The following is a 17,689-nucleotide window of genomic DNA, read 5'->3' on the forward strand; positions in this document are numbered from 1 at the left end:
AAGTCTGACCTTGTGGTGTCATTGGGCCTTAGTGTTGGCGGTTTCATTGTAGTAAGAGTCACAAAGTAAATCCTGAGGGATTTTAGATGTTTTCAGGGACCACTTTGGGGGGAACAAAGTCTCTAAGAATTAAGAATTAAACTTCCGTGTATGTCCTAATGGAATACGCAAAGTGTCACTCTTCCCATTACATCAGTGTAAGCATGGAAATAACGAGATGAACCAGAAAGCAGTTGACATTATTTCCTGAGAAGTTTGCCAAAGCTTCACAGAAGTTTCAGGCTCTCTGGAGCTTTATAGGCTCAATTGGAGGGGGAATTTTACAGACCACACCTATTTTTATCATAAAATCACGGAATAAAAAGATTGAAAAGCTATTGAGTCGTTTCTGCTACGTCATTTTGTTAAAGAGAGACTTTTATATAACAAAGCAGACTCCAAGATAATGAGATTGAGTAGTTTTCTACTTTCTCAGGTCTCCTCAGCAAATTTGTTAACAAGTAATGGCACTCTCCTTCATGTACTCTAATGTCTTCTCTTTATAGCCTCTTACAAAGCATCACAATTCAAGAAAGATGCATTTGGTTTTTTAAGCATCTAAGTTATCTATCTTATAGGATAGGGGCTAGTTTGAAGTCAGGGACTTTGAGTTTAAAGGGGATAAGACTGAATGTTGAAAACACTAGGAGGAGTCTGAACAGAGTGAAACTGTTGATTGCTGGTTTGGAAGACAAATGAAATTTGCTCTTGATTCAGTGAGGCTCAAAATGTTCTAGATCAAACTTGGGCCAACTTCTATGGCCTTGGTTGGAATTACAGTTTCCCCAGGTTGACTTCAATCTTTTCTACATGCTTTGTCTTACTAGTACCTAAAACACAAACACTGTTACAGAAGAAGAAAGGATTCCTTGTGGGTAAAAGCCAAAGGAAGAGTACATGTGAGCTGGAGTTTTCCACAGTTCTTGTTGTGTATTCTTTCTCTTATGGAAAGGGATCACGGTGTGCTGCTGGGAAGGAGAACTGATGTCCTGTATTGATATGATGACTTCACAATGGGATCCCATAGGACGAGATAGGACTTGTTAGCTTTCTGTAGGACCTGAGTAATGACCATGTAAGGCAATGATCGTGAACAGCCATTACATGAGAGGTAAACCGATTGCTGTTGAACTCTGATACAACTTGTTTGAATGTTTTGTTTGATACAACTTGTTTGAATGTTTTTTTTGATACAACTTGTTTGAATGTTTTCTTCAGTCCAGAAACCCTTAAACGGGAAAACTAGCACTGCATGACTGACATTCTTCTCTCTCAAAATACTAACCTTGCTCTACTTTCTCCACCCCCAAAAATAAAATAAAACAACTGCTGCAGCTAAATAAAGATGCCATGTGTCACATCTTATTTGTACTCCCAGCTAAGGAAAAAGGGAAGGGGAAAAAACATTTTCAGAACAGTTCTAGGAATCAATTTGGTTTAGTTTAGCTCTCAGAATATTTTCTTCTGCAGCTCTGATGGTCTATCCATCACTGGTCTCTCCATTTCAGTACTACCTGTATTTCCTCCTTTATGTATTCTTTTCAGGTAGGCTTTTCACAAGGGAAGCAGCTCAGATGCAGTCCTTAGTTCCCCTTTAAGGCACCAATGTCACACTCTTTCCTCTCTGCCCTAAGTGGGAGAGAGTAGCTGTGGCTCTCTGAGCCTGTGAATGTGAGCTCTGTTGAAAGTCGCTTATGATGGACTAAGAGTTTGTCATGCTGTCTCTTGTGCCTTTATCCAGACCCTTTACCACATAATACAACTGAGTTCAAAGAGCAAATTAAGCTTTTGAATGAGCTGAGTAGATGTCACTGAGCTTCTGTACATGTCAGATAACCAAGGAACAATGTTAATTTGTAGTTCCAAGGACAACAGATGCAATTGCATGGTACTTCAGCTTCAGAAACACTTTTAATGTCAAGAGGGAACCAGACCAGAAAGAATACGTTTCTCATTTCACTGTTTGAGATCATAATTAACAAATGAAGATACAAACATTTGGGAGTTTTAGGCAATACTCTGGGAAAAATATCCAAGTGAAATTTTTTCAACTTATTTTGTTGTTTAATTTTTTTCTTGTCCCCTCCCACACACTATAATTTGGTAATATGATACTTGCTTCTGGTAGGTGGTTACCATTCTTCTGCAATCTTTAAGGAGGAACTTCAATATTTTAGAACTTGGTTGTTATCACATCTTGTCACGTAAGAGTTTCTAGAGCAGGCTGAGTGCTGTGGTCCACATGTACTGCTGAATACCTATTTCACTATATTCCTGAAGAGGAGGAGGGGTAAGTCACCAAGGAATCTTGCCATCATCAAGATATAAGGACCTGATACCATATCAGCATTCAAGTGAGCAAATCCATGTTCTCAAAATAAGAAATTCAGTTGACCTTAATCTTTCTACTATGAGCTCTGCACTTAACTTCAGGAGAAACAGAGTATTCATATTTGAAGTAATTAATTCAGTATCAGTCCTAAAGCAGACACAGAGTTTCCCTGACTTAATTTCCTGTTGAATACAACAACTTAAAATGCAAACAGAAAATCTATAAATAAAAACTGGAGAAATAATCGCTTGAGGAGATGTGTATAAAATAGTGAAATGCCTTAATTATAGCTCAGCAATCTGAAATATATAGAACCTTATTTACAGTAATTCTGCTGCAAGGGTTTGCTTATTAACTACTGTAGTCACTTAATGGATAACAATGAATGATTATATACAGTACCAGTCAAGTAAAGCAATGTAATATGAAATAAGCGTTTTGTCAAATGGCCACTCATAGAATTTTGTTCTCTCAAATGGGAAATTACACTTACTGAGTCAGGTGCTCTGAGCTAGTTGCCAAAAATCTGGATATGTCAAAAAATAAGCTCCTGGGAAATGTACTTGTGGTAAACAAATAGGCAGTAGTGAGCTTTTTTCTACAAGAGTATAATGTCTGGGCCACTTTACTGACTTCATGCTTCTGATGTGGAAAAGCTGTACTACGACAAAAGTCTCCATGTGGAACTTTCTTACAAACACTTCATTACATAATAGTCAGCTCTATTCTTTATTACAGAATAGTCAGTGATAAAGCGAATGCAGCTTACAAAACAAATGCCCACTCTTAAGTTACACATTCCTGTTTTTGTTGGTCTTCTACATTACCACTGCTCATCTTACTGTATACTTCTTAAAGTATGCTGTCAAAAGTATGTCCTTACTTTAAAGATTTTAATCTATATTTTTTTCTAACAAAAGAAGTTCCATTGGCATAAAAATAAATAACAGTAATGGTGACAAAAATACTTTATATGCTGGTACTGCCCAACAAACTACAGGAATAAATGGTTGCCAAATTATATTTTTTTAAAATATGTGCAATATTAATTACTTTCCTTGAAGTGGACACTGTTCATATGCAACATTTCATCCAAAAAGCTTTTTCCAGAAGCCATTATCAAGTTTCCCCTCCAATATGCTTTCCATATAGTCACTCTATTTCAATTACTGTCATATGGTGTGAACATGGTATGTATGGATATGTAGGCCAGTTGGGCAGTTTTCCAGTTAAAGACTCTTCATTTGTAAAGACGAGGCAATCTTAAATATACAGTTTACAATGGTATTTTATCACAGAAACTAACAGATCTTATTAGCCTCTGATAGGAAGTGTCTATTGATAAGTTCCCACAGTTGCATCCTGTAGAAGGATTGTCTTCTTGTTAAGGCGTGGGACAAAGGAGCCATGAGGTCTAGGTTCTAATCAGGAGTTTCTTACAGTCTTCCTGTTTCACCAGGAACAGTCAGTTGATGTCAGGGGTGCTGATTCTCACCTTGATAATATTTGAATAGCATTTATCCATTGACAGAGTTAAAGACTGCTTTTCAGGGAAAACTGAATTTCTTAATGTTTGTAGAGTTATGTTATGGTTAGTGTGTTTCCTACAGACACCTCTATAAATTAAAACATAGCTGTACTCCAGCTAAAATTATTGTCCTATCCATTGAAATTGCATTAGTTTCTAACAAAATTCAGAGCTACCATAAATTGTACCTACAGATTTTACTTTATTCACTGTTTTGCAAGCAAAGCAAGCATTGATGTGGAGGTACTGTGGATGATAGAAGTCTTTATTATTTCAAATGCAGACTTAAAGCTCATTCAGGTTTTCAGTGATCTGGACTCCAGCCTTGTTTCTGGATGCCAAGGATCCCCAGTTGGTTATAGCATACAAGTTCCAAGTGAGGAAAGAACTAGTGCATTCAGCCTGTCACAGGCAAAGCTCTCCTGTTGACTACAGTGAGATTATTCTCAGGAATAAGGCCTGTGAGCCTGGAACCCTCGAGATCAGCTACCAGAATCATATTTTATGGAGACTTGTGGTTACTGATTCTAAAAGTGCTGTTTTTCTAACATGAGAGAGATGGTGGTTACAAGGCTGTGCTTGTAACCTGCATGCAAGAAATATATAAATGTAGCCTTGTTCTGTTCGTGAATGCTTTACAGTTTTTCTAATGAGAACTTGTTTTTCTTAATGTTTCTTTCTAAGGCTTAGGGTTTTAAAGGCTAGAGAGACTACTAGGTTGTCTAGTCTGACAAAACAAGATGTAAAATAAATTATTTGGCATAATAAACTCTTTGTTTAAAGCACATATTCCAGAAACACATCTGATCTTGACTGAAACACCATGAATCAAAAGCCACAATTTCTCTAGGCAGTTCCTCGGAGTGTTACCAATGCTCTCTGATTTACCAATGTTCTCTGATTAAAAGCAGAATATTGCATATCTATTAATTTGCTCAGCCTTAACTTTCAAATACTTATAATTGTTCATTGATTCATGATATACTTACCTGGTTTTCTCCCTTGGGCTAAATACAGAGCAAAGCTAGGATGAGAGTTTTCAAAGGAGGTTAGATGGTTTCTGTGACCATAGGAAAAAACAGTGTAGCCTTTCAACATTTAGTGTATCTTCTCTAGTCTCTGTGTGGTCCACAGTTTCGGGGTGAATTCATCCATCATGCTATTTTTTGCTTGGGGAATAAAGGAAAAGCTGGTTCAGGCAAGGTTCCCTTCCAGAAAGAGTGCCTGTGGGACATATGCATACCTCAGCATTGGGAGCCAAGTCAATTTCTTTTAGGAAATGGGTGTGATAAGGACATACGGTAGGTAGACCAGTAATAATTATCCAACTCTGTTCAGAATTCTAAGCAAAAAATTAAAACAAAATAAACCAAAATACTCTTAAGTGCATCTCAGGATCTTAAAGTATAGTGTTGTTACTTAAAATTAGCCCAAAGTGAAAGCTAGCAAACTTCAGCACTGAAGCTGAATAAAATTACCTTTGGGCACAGTTTTAAAGGAGCTGTTTGAATTTCTGTTCATATATTATCTTTGTTTTCTGAAAATCCCCCCCATTGGTGCAAACAAATGGAACTTTAAAGGCTTTGCTGAAGTTTTGAATGTACAAATTAGTGTACATTTGAAGTGTTTGACTACCTTTGAAGGAAAAAAAAAAAAATTAAAATCTGGCATTTCAACCCTTCAGGTATGTAATGAAGAGTTAAACGAATAACTTTTTTCATGGTAGATCTAGAAAGCATTGCCATTAATTGCTAAGGAGGGCAGCTTGAATTCCAATTTCTGTAGTTTTATCTGTATTGCCACTCCTTTAAAAAATAATCCTACAATAGGATGTTGTCCTGGGTTCAGCCGTAACAGCCATTTTTCTCCTTCCTAGTAGCTGTTGCAATGCTGTGTATTCAACTTTAGTCTGAGAACAATGCTGGTAACACATGGATGTTTTTAGTTGTTGCTAAGTAATGTTTACCCCGATCAAGGACTCTTCAGTCTGTCATGCTCTGCCAGTGACAAGGGGCACAAGAAGACGGGAGGAAGCAGAGACAAGACACCTGACCCAAACTGGCCAAAGGGGTGTTCCATACCCCAGAACATCATGCCCAGTATATAAACTGGGGGGAATTACCGGAAAGGACCAATCGTTGCTCAGGTCAGGCTGGGTATCAGTCGGCGGCTGGTGAGCGGTTGTATTCTCTCCCCTTGTTATTTCCCTTATCATTATTACTATTGGTGGTAGCAGCAGTGGTTTGTGTTATACCTTAGTTACTGGACTGTTCTTATCTCAACCCGTGGGAGTTACATTCTTTCAATTCTCTTCCCCATCCCACCAGGGACAGGGGGGAAGAAAAAAAGGGGGCAGTGAGCAAGTGGCTGTGTGGTTCTGAGTTACCGGCTGGGGTTAAACCATGACAGACACATGTCAAATGTTTGTTTTAGGTGAATTCCTTTTTCTTTCCAATCCCTTGTGTCCTGTTTTTAAATAAAGGACATGAACAGATCCAAAATTAATTCTTTCTGCTGTAATCAAACACTTTGCATGCCTTATATAAGCATAAATTTTGAGGTAAAGAAAATGCAATTAATGTATTCTGAATGAATCTCAATTTATACCATTTTCTCCCCCCAGATTATGCAAAAAATCAAAGAACAGGGCCATTCATGTGTATATTTTTAATGATGGGTCTCAGAATGACAAAAAAATTGAAGTGTTGGATCAGTCAACAGTTGAGACATTTAGACACAGTGGTTTGTAAATTCATCGCTGTGGTAACTCCACAGAAAAACTAGTTTATATCATAAACAAATGTATTGCAATAGCTGATTCAGTCTCCAGAACCACCTGTCTCTATCTCCCTCTGTTTTTTTTAATAACAGCTCTTAATCTCTATTGTTCACTAATAAAAGTATTTTAAAAAGAAATAATACTTTAATCAAAATGCCTATAGATGGTTTGAATCACCTACCTCTGCCTATGTAATTTCTAACACTTCGTTCAACCCTTTTTAAAATTGCTATTAAATCTCATTCTCATTTTGTATATCAGTAGAACAAGAATTCATTTTTAGTGTACCCTCAAAGCAGTAATGAGCATTGTTAACATGTAACAACAATGCCCAAGGGGAAAGTTTTCAAAGCTGGTTTAACCTTAAGGCTTTGCTGTTGATGTAGTACAGAGTCATCAAGCCAGGAGCTGTTAGAGCTAGTCCATTTGGAGAGTTCAGCTGAATACTTCTGCTTAATATATCAGAATTATAAATGGTTTAAGTGGTGAGCTAGGGAGGAGGGGGATTTCTGTTTAATAGCTTAAGAATAGGGGAGCAACATTAAAGAAAGAAAACTATACCTCCTGCTCAATTAAAAGTGTATCATATTGTGCTTTAGTTCTGAGGATTTTGCTTCCATAGAGGTATTCATAAAAGGTTAATGACAAAACATTAACAAGGTTACAAAACAGTGTAACAGCAAACAGTGATAGGACAAGGGGCAATGGGTACAAACTGGAACACAAGAGGTTCCACTTAAACTTGAGAAGAAACTTCTTCTTAGTGAGGGTGACAGAACACTGGAACAGGCTGCCCAGGGAGGTTGTGGAGTCTCCTTCTCTGGAGACATTCAAAACCCGCCTGGACATGTTCCTGTGTAACCTTATTTAGGTGTTCCTGCTCCGGCAGGGGGATTGGACTAGATGATCTTTTGAGGTCCCTTCCAATCTCTAACATACTGTGATACTGTGATACTGTGTGTATTAAATATTGCACGTGGGCAGGGTAGCTGAAACATAGTCATTTAGTTATAAGCAAACAATAGATGTTACTTTTTAACTGGGTTTTTATTTCAGAAGCCTGTTCTACCTTCTTACTAAATTTAGAATATTTCACTTATTTATTATGTATAGCAAAATGAAACTTGTCTAAAGCTGTGGTGCTTCACTGATTTCAAGTGAGTGCCTTGGTCACAATAAACCAGTCAAAACCCTATAGATTGAAATTCTTGTGTGAGTTGTAGCGCAGCAAAGTGAACTTGAGTACCAGAATTTGAGATTGAGCCTTTAGGTTAGAGATAGCAACAATTCAGGAGTCTGTGTTTAAACTGTTTAAACTGAGTCGATTCATACACTGTCCCAGAATTTGAAACTCTGTTGGGGAAGCAGGGGTAGAAATGTTCTTTTGTTGGAGTTGAGTTTGTCTGTGAAATGAATACATAATTTGTTGTCATTTAGCTGTCTTGATTTCACAGCACTTGGTCACACCATTGCCCTTTCCTTGGGTATAATCTAAAGGTCGTCATGTCCTAAAACAACTAAATAAGAATAGACAAGTTCAATAATGTCAAAGCTCAAAAATATTGACAGTCTGAGAAATGTGCTGCATGTTGTATATTTCTGCCCATTTTTAGAAATAGAGGGGAAATGCAGGAACAATCTTACTGGTTAAATAGGATTCAGACTCTTCCAAGTTCATAAGCTACATGGTTTTCATTTTAGAGCTGTGCGTGATGTTGCTTTTCATAGAATAGTTGGTTTCTGTTGCAAGAAAGGCCTTTCTAAGAGGGTACTCTAACAGGGGGCCTCTTATAAGATTTTATTTAATGTTTGTTTATAACTCTCAAAATGAATTAAATAAGAGGTGATACATTAAATCTGATAACAGGAGAACAGAAGTTTTTACAGAGCCTGAATGAAGGCCTTAGACCCCTCCTTACAGATTAATGCACACTATACTTTGTGCTTCACTCTCTTGAGGAGTATCTGTCCCTGAACTGAGTGTAAGGCAAACATTTGAAATTCCATATATTCCATTTATGACTTAAAAATACGGCTTTCACCAAAGCTTTTGCATAGGGAAATTCATTCCCCTTGCTTATTTAGTCATTATCTACTTTGGATGCAGTGCCAAAAAGATGATTGATAACAATACTGTAAGGAAGAGCCATGACTTCTAACACGTTTCGCAGTGACCGCTAAATGGGTGTTAAATGCTACACGTTCTTAGACACCATGTTCTGCATGTATTTTATAGAGTCTAGTTCTTTTGTTCTACTCTTTGGACCTCAACAGAAGGTTCAGAACAATGTTTGAGGCAGAGATTTCTCTCTCTTCCCATTCTGCTTCCATTTCCAAGGATTCCGCTTGAAAAGTCTTCCTCAAAGGCTCACAGAAATTTCTGGGAGATTCAGTCCTCCACAGGTGGCTTCCTGTATGGCCTGTCAGTGATCTCCAGTTGGTTCAGGACTGCTAAGTGTCCAAACTGGCTATGTTATTTTTACCTTTACATGTGGACTAGGCATATTCTCTAATAGGTAGTCTGCATCTTAGCAGCAAGCTTGAAGCTTTCCTGCTCAGTGCCTATTTGACTTTCTTTTGTCTTTTTCCCATAATTGCCTGGATATGTTTTGCCATTTTTTTTAATAGGGAGCAAAAGAAAAGAAAAAGCTTTTCCTAGATCTGTTGTGTCATCACCAAAGCCCGATTGTGTTTCAGCTGTTCCCTAGACATGGATCCTATTTCTTAAACAACTATTGCCCTTCTGATGTATTAATTCATACATGAAGCTGGCTTGGTTTTCCTTGAACTGCCTGCTACAGTTCTTTGGTTCACACAGACCCTTGTTCCTTTCTCCCTGCTGGATTTAGTCTTTTGAAAGAATGAATGGATATGAACTTCAGCTGATAAATACATGCATTTGAATCTGTGACTGATTTGTGGCTGGATTGTTTTTGATGACTTTTATCTGTAGTTGATTTGCATCTATTTGGCTCAAACTCGCTGGGGGTAACACATAGAATAAATGAATAAATAAATTTGAGGGAGAGGCAAGGACAAAACAGGTAAATGAATGGATGATGGGGAAAGAGAGGGAGACTAAACAGAAAGGGATAGATAAATGGTGATTAAGAAGTACAGAAAAATAAGGAACAAGCAGTGATCAAAGTAGAGAAAAGAAATAAAAAGGATTCAAAACTGAAAAGAATAGAAAAAGTAAAAAAGAAATAAGTAAGAGCTTGGTGCCCGATTACACCTGAAAGAACAGAAATAGGTTACTTTTAATTATATGAAAGGGCTAGGATTGTGCACCAGTGAAGGGAAGAGTTTGTACAGGGAACCATGGGACAGTGTCTGGGGTTGTCCAAGATCAGAGCAGTAGATCTTGCCCATTTGATGAAGTGTATGCTACAGGGTTTATATACTCTGAACTCACATTAACAGTGTCTCTCTACCTTTTACACAGCTCCATGTTGAATACAAATCCCCATTCTCCTCTTTAAAACTTGTTGGTTTGGGTTAGCATTTCTTTGTGCCCTCCAGTCTGCTGCCTGACCTTTGTTCTTTTATCAGCATATGCAATTAACTAAAAAACCACAAGCAAAGCAACTAAGCACCACTAACAAGACTCCTTCGACTAGTCATACTGAAGCCTCCTTAGTTTTTTCACATCCACTACTGTGTTCCTGCGTGTTATCCCATCTCAGAAGCTCTGTTAGCACCTGCAGGCAGAGAGCACCATCATTCAGTGTTACACATTACACATGTACTGTACAGCACAAATAATGTATAGTATCGGTCTTTGAAACTGATATTGTGACCAGGGAGGTAAAGGCTTTTTTACTATATTACCTGCTTTCTCAGGCATCTGACTTCTGTTAGGCTTCATCTAAATTCCTCTCTGTTGGCAGAATAGCATCAGTTGCTGCTTGTCCTGCCCACCGTGTTTATTTTCTTCACTTTTTTTGCAGGTCAGGGGAGCTTCCAGGCACTGCCAGTTTGCCTGTTTTCTCTCTGCTTTTGACCTCTGTCAATTATATTCTTACTGTAGTGCTTTACTTTAAACAGATGACTGTGATTACAAGTATTCACATGCTAATACTGAAATACCTGTTTCACAGAAAGGGTTCTTAGTCTAATTGGAGCTTCTAGTTACTAATGGACAGTACATTACCATCCATTTGTATGTATTTATATTGACTGTAGTGGTTCCCAGAACCCAACTGAAAGCGGACTCTTATAGTAAGTGCTAAACAAAATTTTGGCATTCCTGTCCTGGACAACTTACAGCCTGTGCAGACAAGAAAAATATAGCAAGTAAAATAAAGAAACATAAAGTGGTAGCACAGAGATCATCGTATCAAACATCATGTGAATTTCACAGGGGTCAATGCATATGATCAGTGGAGATGTTCTTAATGCTTAAGTAGTCTCAGGAAAAGCAAAATTGCCCAGTGGCTCACAGAAACCATGAAGATGAGGTTTTGTTCCTTGTTTTGAATCCCTGGACACACAGGGAAGCTGGGACATTTCTCATGCTGACATCTGTCATTCGTCCCCTGAGGAAGGAGTCACAAAAGCTGAGATGACAATTCTTGTTTTGAAATATACCAATATGCTAAATAAAAAATACCTATCAGAAGGAAAATATATCATCTGCAGCAGAAGAATTTCTGGGAAAATTATTTATTTACTGATGATGTCTCTCCTCTCTTCTTCCCCCCCTACCCCCCATTTGTTGTTTGTTTTTACAGCAGTTGTATGCTGCCCAACTTGCTGCAATGCAAGTGTCTCCAGGAGGCAAGATACCTGGCATACCCCAGGGTAACCTTGGTGCTGCTGTATCCCCTACCAGCATCCACACAGAGAAGAGCACAAACAGCCCTCCACCCAAAAGCAAGGTACTGTATGGGGCCCTGCAGCACTGTGTTCCTCAGTGAGGGTACTTTCATGTGGGTTTTTTTTCTCAAGGGTGTATGTGTGCATGTCAGACACAGGCAACTTTGTTCTCAGAATGGTTTCCTGAAATGGGAGGATATTTGTAGTGCTGTTTTTCCAGTGGGAGAACCCCAGCACAGTAAAACCAAGCAACCATTTATAAACAGTGACAGTAGCACACACCACCTCAGCTGAGACCCCATGGGTTCCTTTGCATGTCCTATCTATCACTGCTGTTTCTTCCATCTTCAGTAATGGGCTGAGGTGATAGCAGACTTCCAGTATCTGAAGGAGGCATATAGGGATGCTGGGGATGGACTCTTCATTAGGGACTGTAGTGATAGGACAAGGGGTAATGGGTTAAAACTTAAACAGGGGAAGTTTAGATTGGATATAAGGAGGAAATTCTTTCCTGTTAGGGTGGTGAGGCACTGGAATAGGTTACCCAAGGAGGTTGTGAATGCTACATCCCTGGCAGTTTTCAAGGCCAGGTTGGACGAGGCCTTGGGTGATATGGTTTAGAGCGAGGTGTCCCTGCCCATGGCAGGGGGGTTGGAACTTGGTGATCTTAAGGTTCTTTCCAACCCTAACTATTCTATGCTTCTATGATTCTTTTCTAGCACGCAGTTGTCCTTTCCTCTCAGAACTCTAGACCGGAGTCAGGTTAGCAGTGTGTCAGTGAGAGATGGGAAGCAGTGGGACGTCTATCTCCTCTGTGACCAGGTCCTGTCCTGGAGTTCAGTGGGGGTCTGTGGGGGAGCAAGTCTCCAAAGGAATGTCTGTTGTGTGATAGAACAGGGCTGGATTCTGTCCATCAAGTGATGGGCTCTAGTTAGTAATTTTGGTCATAGCTGGGCTATTAGGCCTGTACTCATTTAAGAGATCAAGCTAACAGCTTGTAGTTCAGCTGTATAATGCAACCAGTACACAAGTTATACATAGAAAAAAACACACAGACTATGTCTGGTAGCACATACTTTTCTCAGCTGTGGCATAAGCTGAGCTCACTGGAATCAGGTAAGCTCAGCTTATGCCACAGCTGAGCAAAGGTAACTGGTCAAGACTGAATGTCACGTCTTAGGTGTTAAAAAACAAGTAGGAACAGTTTAGCTAAGGGATCCAGGGAAAAGGCAGTCCCATTTAGGTGACAGTCAGAGCTTGATAAAAATGTGTCCTTTCTTTTTGTTAGCGTCCTCTAGCATGCTGTCCGTGTCCTTTATCACATCAGAAAAGATTCCTTGAATTGACAGCAGTGTCTTTTTTTAACCCTAACAGTAAAACAGCAGAGATTAAAAATAACCAGACAAATAAATAAAACCATTGTCAGCTCAGTGAGATACATGTTCAAAGTACAAAATAAGTGGTGTGAAACTGGTAGCTGTTGTGTTAGAGCATCAAGTTCTGGGTCTACATTTTCTTTCTTCTCACTTCCTGACTTCCCAAAGTTTATTCTTGGCTTGGCCTCTTCTTTTATATAGTACAGAGCAATGAATCACAAAACCATGCAGTGCTGAATGATAGTTCGGTTTTTTGGTTTTCTTTTTTGTTGGTGGTTCGGGGTTTTTTTTCCCCCCAAAAAAAAGTCATGTCTATGGTTAATAAGAGATTTTTGCACATTTTACAAGGGTCTTTTTGTGTGTGGCTAGCAGCTTGCAAGTTCCACTATAGTTAAAATCCCGATGGTTTTCGATCTCTGTGCACAAGCAGAATGTCTGCTTAGATCTAAGGGGGCACAGTATTTATTTTGTGGCAATCGTGGAATTAGAAGGTCTGCCATACCTACTGGTAACATCAAGGATAACCGTCTTACTGGCAGCTGTCAGGATCAGCTCTATTCTCCTGTGTGTGTTACTGCTTTTTCATATTTGTAGGTGTTCCAGTGCCTTTGGCTTGCAGTTCTGTAGGGCACAAACAGAACTTATTTGCAAATTGAAAGAAAAAAAAGAAAACAAGAAAAAAAAGTGGGCCAAAAGGAAAGGAAGGGGGCTCCAAAAGGCTGTAAAATTGTGCAGCGTGAGCCCTGTGATGCATGCTGCTTTCAATCTGCTGTGTGCCAGTTGGAGGCTCAGAGAGAGAGCGAGAGAAAGAGAAGGGATAATGCTGAGAAATGATAGAGTGGCTGTGACCTCCAAGCTCAGCCTGGAAATCCAAGACATTGATTTCGCTTAGCATTCCTGCTGAGAAATCCGGCAGAGTTCAGTTGTAATAAAAGAACAAGATTCTGTTCTAATGGTAATGGCGTATGACAGACATATCACTTTGTCTGTCCTCAGCACCAGAGAGGAGAATTGGAGAAAGGTCACCTGACCTGCCTGTGCTGTTGTGCGAATGCTGTACTGAGCTTTGAACTCCAGCCTGGAAGCACAATTATTTATAATACTAAATGATAAAGAAACCTTTATAGAGCCTACAGTAATTAGAATAAAGCTTATACAATAGTGCAGTGGCCTCGCTCAAAAAACACACTGGCAAATCCATCAGAGCGACAGAAACTGAAGCTTAAGTGTTGAAATGAAACACCTTTGTGTCTGTGTGGACCTTCCTTTGCTTTTTCAAAGCTTGTTTGTGTTCAGCAGCTCAAAAAGTTTACTGTGTTTGCTGATTTTAATTTAATTTTTTTTAGCTGTTGTCAAGAAGTGTCTGTCTTGAGTTTCACAACCATTTTTTAGTTTTCTCTTTTTTGAATCCCCCAGCAGCAACTTGGTTCTTGAAGCTAGTGCGTGGTGGTCTTTCTCACTGCTACTGTACATCAGACTTCCACAGGTGAACAGATAATGTCTTAGACAATCTTTCAATAAATACTGTTTGCTAAATCTCGATTTTCAGTCCACAGTTTACACTAGTGCAGCTTCGTAATACACTCAAGTGTTTGGAGACAAGGAGACAGCCTTACCTGAGAGTGTGTCAAGCTACTGGCAAACATCTAGGTCACTTCTGAAAAGCTGCATTTTTCCTTCTTGTATAGTGTTAAAGTTAGTGCGCTGCTCTTTGCAAGGATTCTTCAAAGTCGGCCTCAGCAGCAGATGGAACAACTGCTGGCTCTAGAGATGCTGAGAAGCATCAGGGGGAGTTTGCCAAGGATCATCCTTTAAATCTAGTAAGACTTGAACACATCCCTGAAACTCCTCTAAGACCTTGGCAACTCCTGTTTTGGCAAACCTTTTATCAGTGGCCCTCACCAGTGTTTGAACACTGTGCTGGGCAGACTACCCTGGCATCTTCTGTTGTCTTACTCAACTTACAACAGATGTGACCTGGAATAGTCAAATTCACTTCCTGGGTTTCTGTACTGTAACTTTTAGGAAACCATGAAGTAGAGATGCCATTATGCTGTGCTGCACACATTCTGTCAAGTTTTGGTTAGGAAACTGAGCTGGTGTCGTATATTCTTCCAAGAAGAAATCAGTGCCAAAAAATTTGATTTAAGAAACAGAGCTAGTGGAGCCTGTCCAAAAGAAAATGCGTGTGTCTTGCGGAAATGGATTTTAACACAGCTTCTTCTTGAGCAGTTTTAAAACAGCCGGTATGCTAATCATACCATTCAAATTTACTAAGGCCTCCTCCACAACCCATTTGAAAGGCAACTATCTTTGAAGTTTGCCAAATTGTGCTGGATTTCCAAAGTCTGTCTTAAGCACATTTTGCCTTTGATCGTGTAAAAGCTTGCATGCTGCTCTGTTGGGTGTTCAAGGTGGTTACATGCTCCCAAGTAGGAGAGAACAGGCACAGGTGCAGATAAGGACTATGCAGAATAACCTACCAGTCCATCCTGTGATTCAGGCCTCTTGCTCGGACAGTGCCATGCAGGAGATTAAAAAAGCAATGTTACAGAGAATACATTTATCTGAACTGTGACCTATACTGTGCTACCAAGATTATCACCTGATAGTGACAGTCTTTGCTGACTTCAGATGAGGTGCATTATACTCTTGAATAAGGATGGCTACATTGCCCTCACTTGTAAACAGGCAGGGCCCTTGTTCATCCTGCCTTTGTGCCTTTCTTTTTGTGTAGTACTTATAAATACAACATCTAGTGCCAGCTTGATGCAATATTCTAGCCCTTTCCATGTAACCTTTTAAGTACAGTAATTCTGGAGTGAATTTTCAATGTAGCTTGTAAATGTACCTAAATGATTCCCCATATTTAATGGAGTGCAGTGCATTGTCTGTAGCATCTGCTGAAAAACAGGAGCAATTCAATGTGAAATGTGACAGGAGAGGATTCCTGGGCACTTTTCTTTTAACCTTGTTACAACCTCAGCCCTAACCCTACTCACAGTTGTGTCTCCATCAATGGCAACAGAACACAGATTGTCCAAATCAATTTTTTTTTTCTTTTCAAATACTTCTGGCAGTGATACTATTTGCTCAGCAGTAGCACCTGGGAGTTGTGACAAGGAAAGAAAATGTGTTTCAGACAGGCCAGAAACAGCACTAAGCAGTTGGATATACACAATCAGATTCTCCTCAACTGCAATATCCAGACAAATATCAGTGAGAATCCTTAATTGAGTATGGTTCTTTATTTCACATTATTTGATCCTCTGATCACCAAAGTAAACATCAGATTGAAAGTTTCTCACATTGCCTATAGTCAGCAATAGCATCACCCTTGAGCGACTTGCCTCTCTACCACAGGACAGACTGACCTTAAAATGGCCAGAGACTCTCCAGGGGAAATTCTTCCATTTTTGAGAAATATCTTCTGATAATGCTACAGTTGCTGCCACATGCATCACCTGTGTCTTGCATCCCGTTTATAGTATACGAAAAGTAGAAAGGGACCCAACAGTCTGCTTGTTCCGTTCTCACCAGCAAGCCTGGATATGAAACTACAACTGAGTCACTGTTGACTTCCTTTCAAAGTACACCTGATACTAGGGACAAAAGAAAGAAAAAGAGGCTTTGGAAATGGGAACTTTTAATTCAGACACACCATGGGCTGTGTTATTAGGCAAAATAAGTAAATGATATACTATGGGGAGCTGGTTGGGGATTTTCCTCTTCCAGTCAAAACTGATGATGGGACTATACTGCCCAGTTTCACTAGGAAAGCTTTCTTGACTCAGGTTAAAAATGCATTATTAAAAAAAAATAATATGGAAAAGCATCTGAAGGGAAGGAGAAAGAAAAAGGCTCTAAAATGGCCTGGTGATAAGAAAATTCATCTAGATGATATTTCTTATTCTACTGCAGGCAAATTGTTGACTTGAACTTCATTGTAGGTGACTACCATAAGCCGCCCTGTTAGCTTGCATATATTTGTCTCTGTTTCCCTCAGTTTTCTCTGTTGTATGATAGCTCAGAATGTAAAAATTTATCCTGGTGGGGTCTTGGGGAAAATGTTAAGCTCCATTGTATACATAGCTGCATCAGCTTGCTTGTCACATCAAGCAATGACTATCAGAGAAGCCTAGCTGATAAGTGGACATATAGATTCCTTGTACCAGAGCTGCCATTTTTGAGCATATTGAAGGCAAGTATTTATTTTCAGCTGTAAAGATGATTAGATGCATTGCTATGCAAATGCAGAAAGATACTGGTGTATCCCGCTTCATAGCACTTTTTATTCAGTAATAGCAATTGTTTTTTGAAACATGAGCTAATTGTTCTGCACAACACTGGGAAGTACTTCAGCTATAAAGAGGACAGCTGTCTGATAAAGAAGACTGATCATGGCTGTATACAGGTGATCAAAGGGTGGGACTGGTTGTGTTTTCCATTTTTTTTTCCCTGAAGGATAGAGAAGAGGAACTATCTGAAACCAACCCACTGCACATGTTAGGCCTCATATATTAATGGCAGTTACTGTCTCTTTATTGGTTGAAGAGGTCAGAAGATGCTGAATGTCTATCCAATCAGCACAAAATTAAGGCATCCTTATTTTTATTAAGGAGAGTACTTAGGTATTTAGAGCATATTAGAATAAGAACAAGAGTTCTTATTAAGATAATAAAAGATGCACAATCACTGTGAGCAACATCAAGACAATGTTTACAGAAAGTTTGTCTCCGAGATCTGCAAGGCTCTATTATGTTGGAGAATTTCCAAGCTGGACACAATTCTTTATATGCCACTGATTAAAAAAACAA

General features: G+C 39.2%; 1 protein-coding gene across 21 annotated transcripts in view; it reads left to right on the forward strand.

The window, feature by feature from the left end:
- The window catches only part of SOX5 (SRY-box transcription factor 5), a 639,441-nt gene that overhangs the window by 571,173 nt on the left and 50,579 nt on the right, over nt 1-17,689 (forward strand). For 19 of the 21 annotated variants that reach the window (XM_061353703.1, XM_061353706.1, XM_061353704.1 and 16 more), the window contains one exon: nt 11,412-11,558. The exons of the other annotated variants lie outside the window; for them this stretch is intronic. In XM_061353703.1, coding sequence (XP_061209687.1) covers nt 11,412-11,558 — 147 coding nt within the window. The remainder of the gene's footprint in view (nt 1-11,411; nt 11,559-17,689) is intronic. 21 annotated transcript variants of the gene reach the window in all.

The sequence above is a fragment of the Neopsephotus bourkii genome, unplaced genomic scaffold (genome assembly GCF_033783945.1).
Source record: "Neopsephotus bourkii isolate Nb327-2 ecotype Australia unplaced genomic scaffold, CSIRO-AGI_Nbou_v1 NB_690, whole genome shotgun sequence".
Lineage (NCBI taxonomy): Eukaryota > Metazoa > Chordata > Aves > Psittaciformes > Psittacidae > Neopsephotus > Neopsephotus bourkii.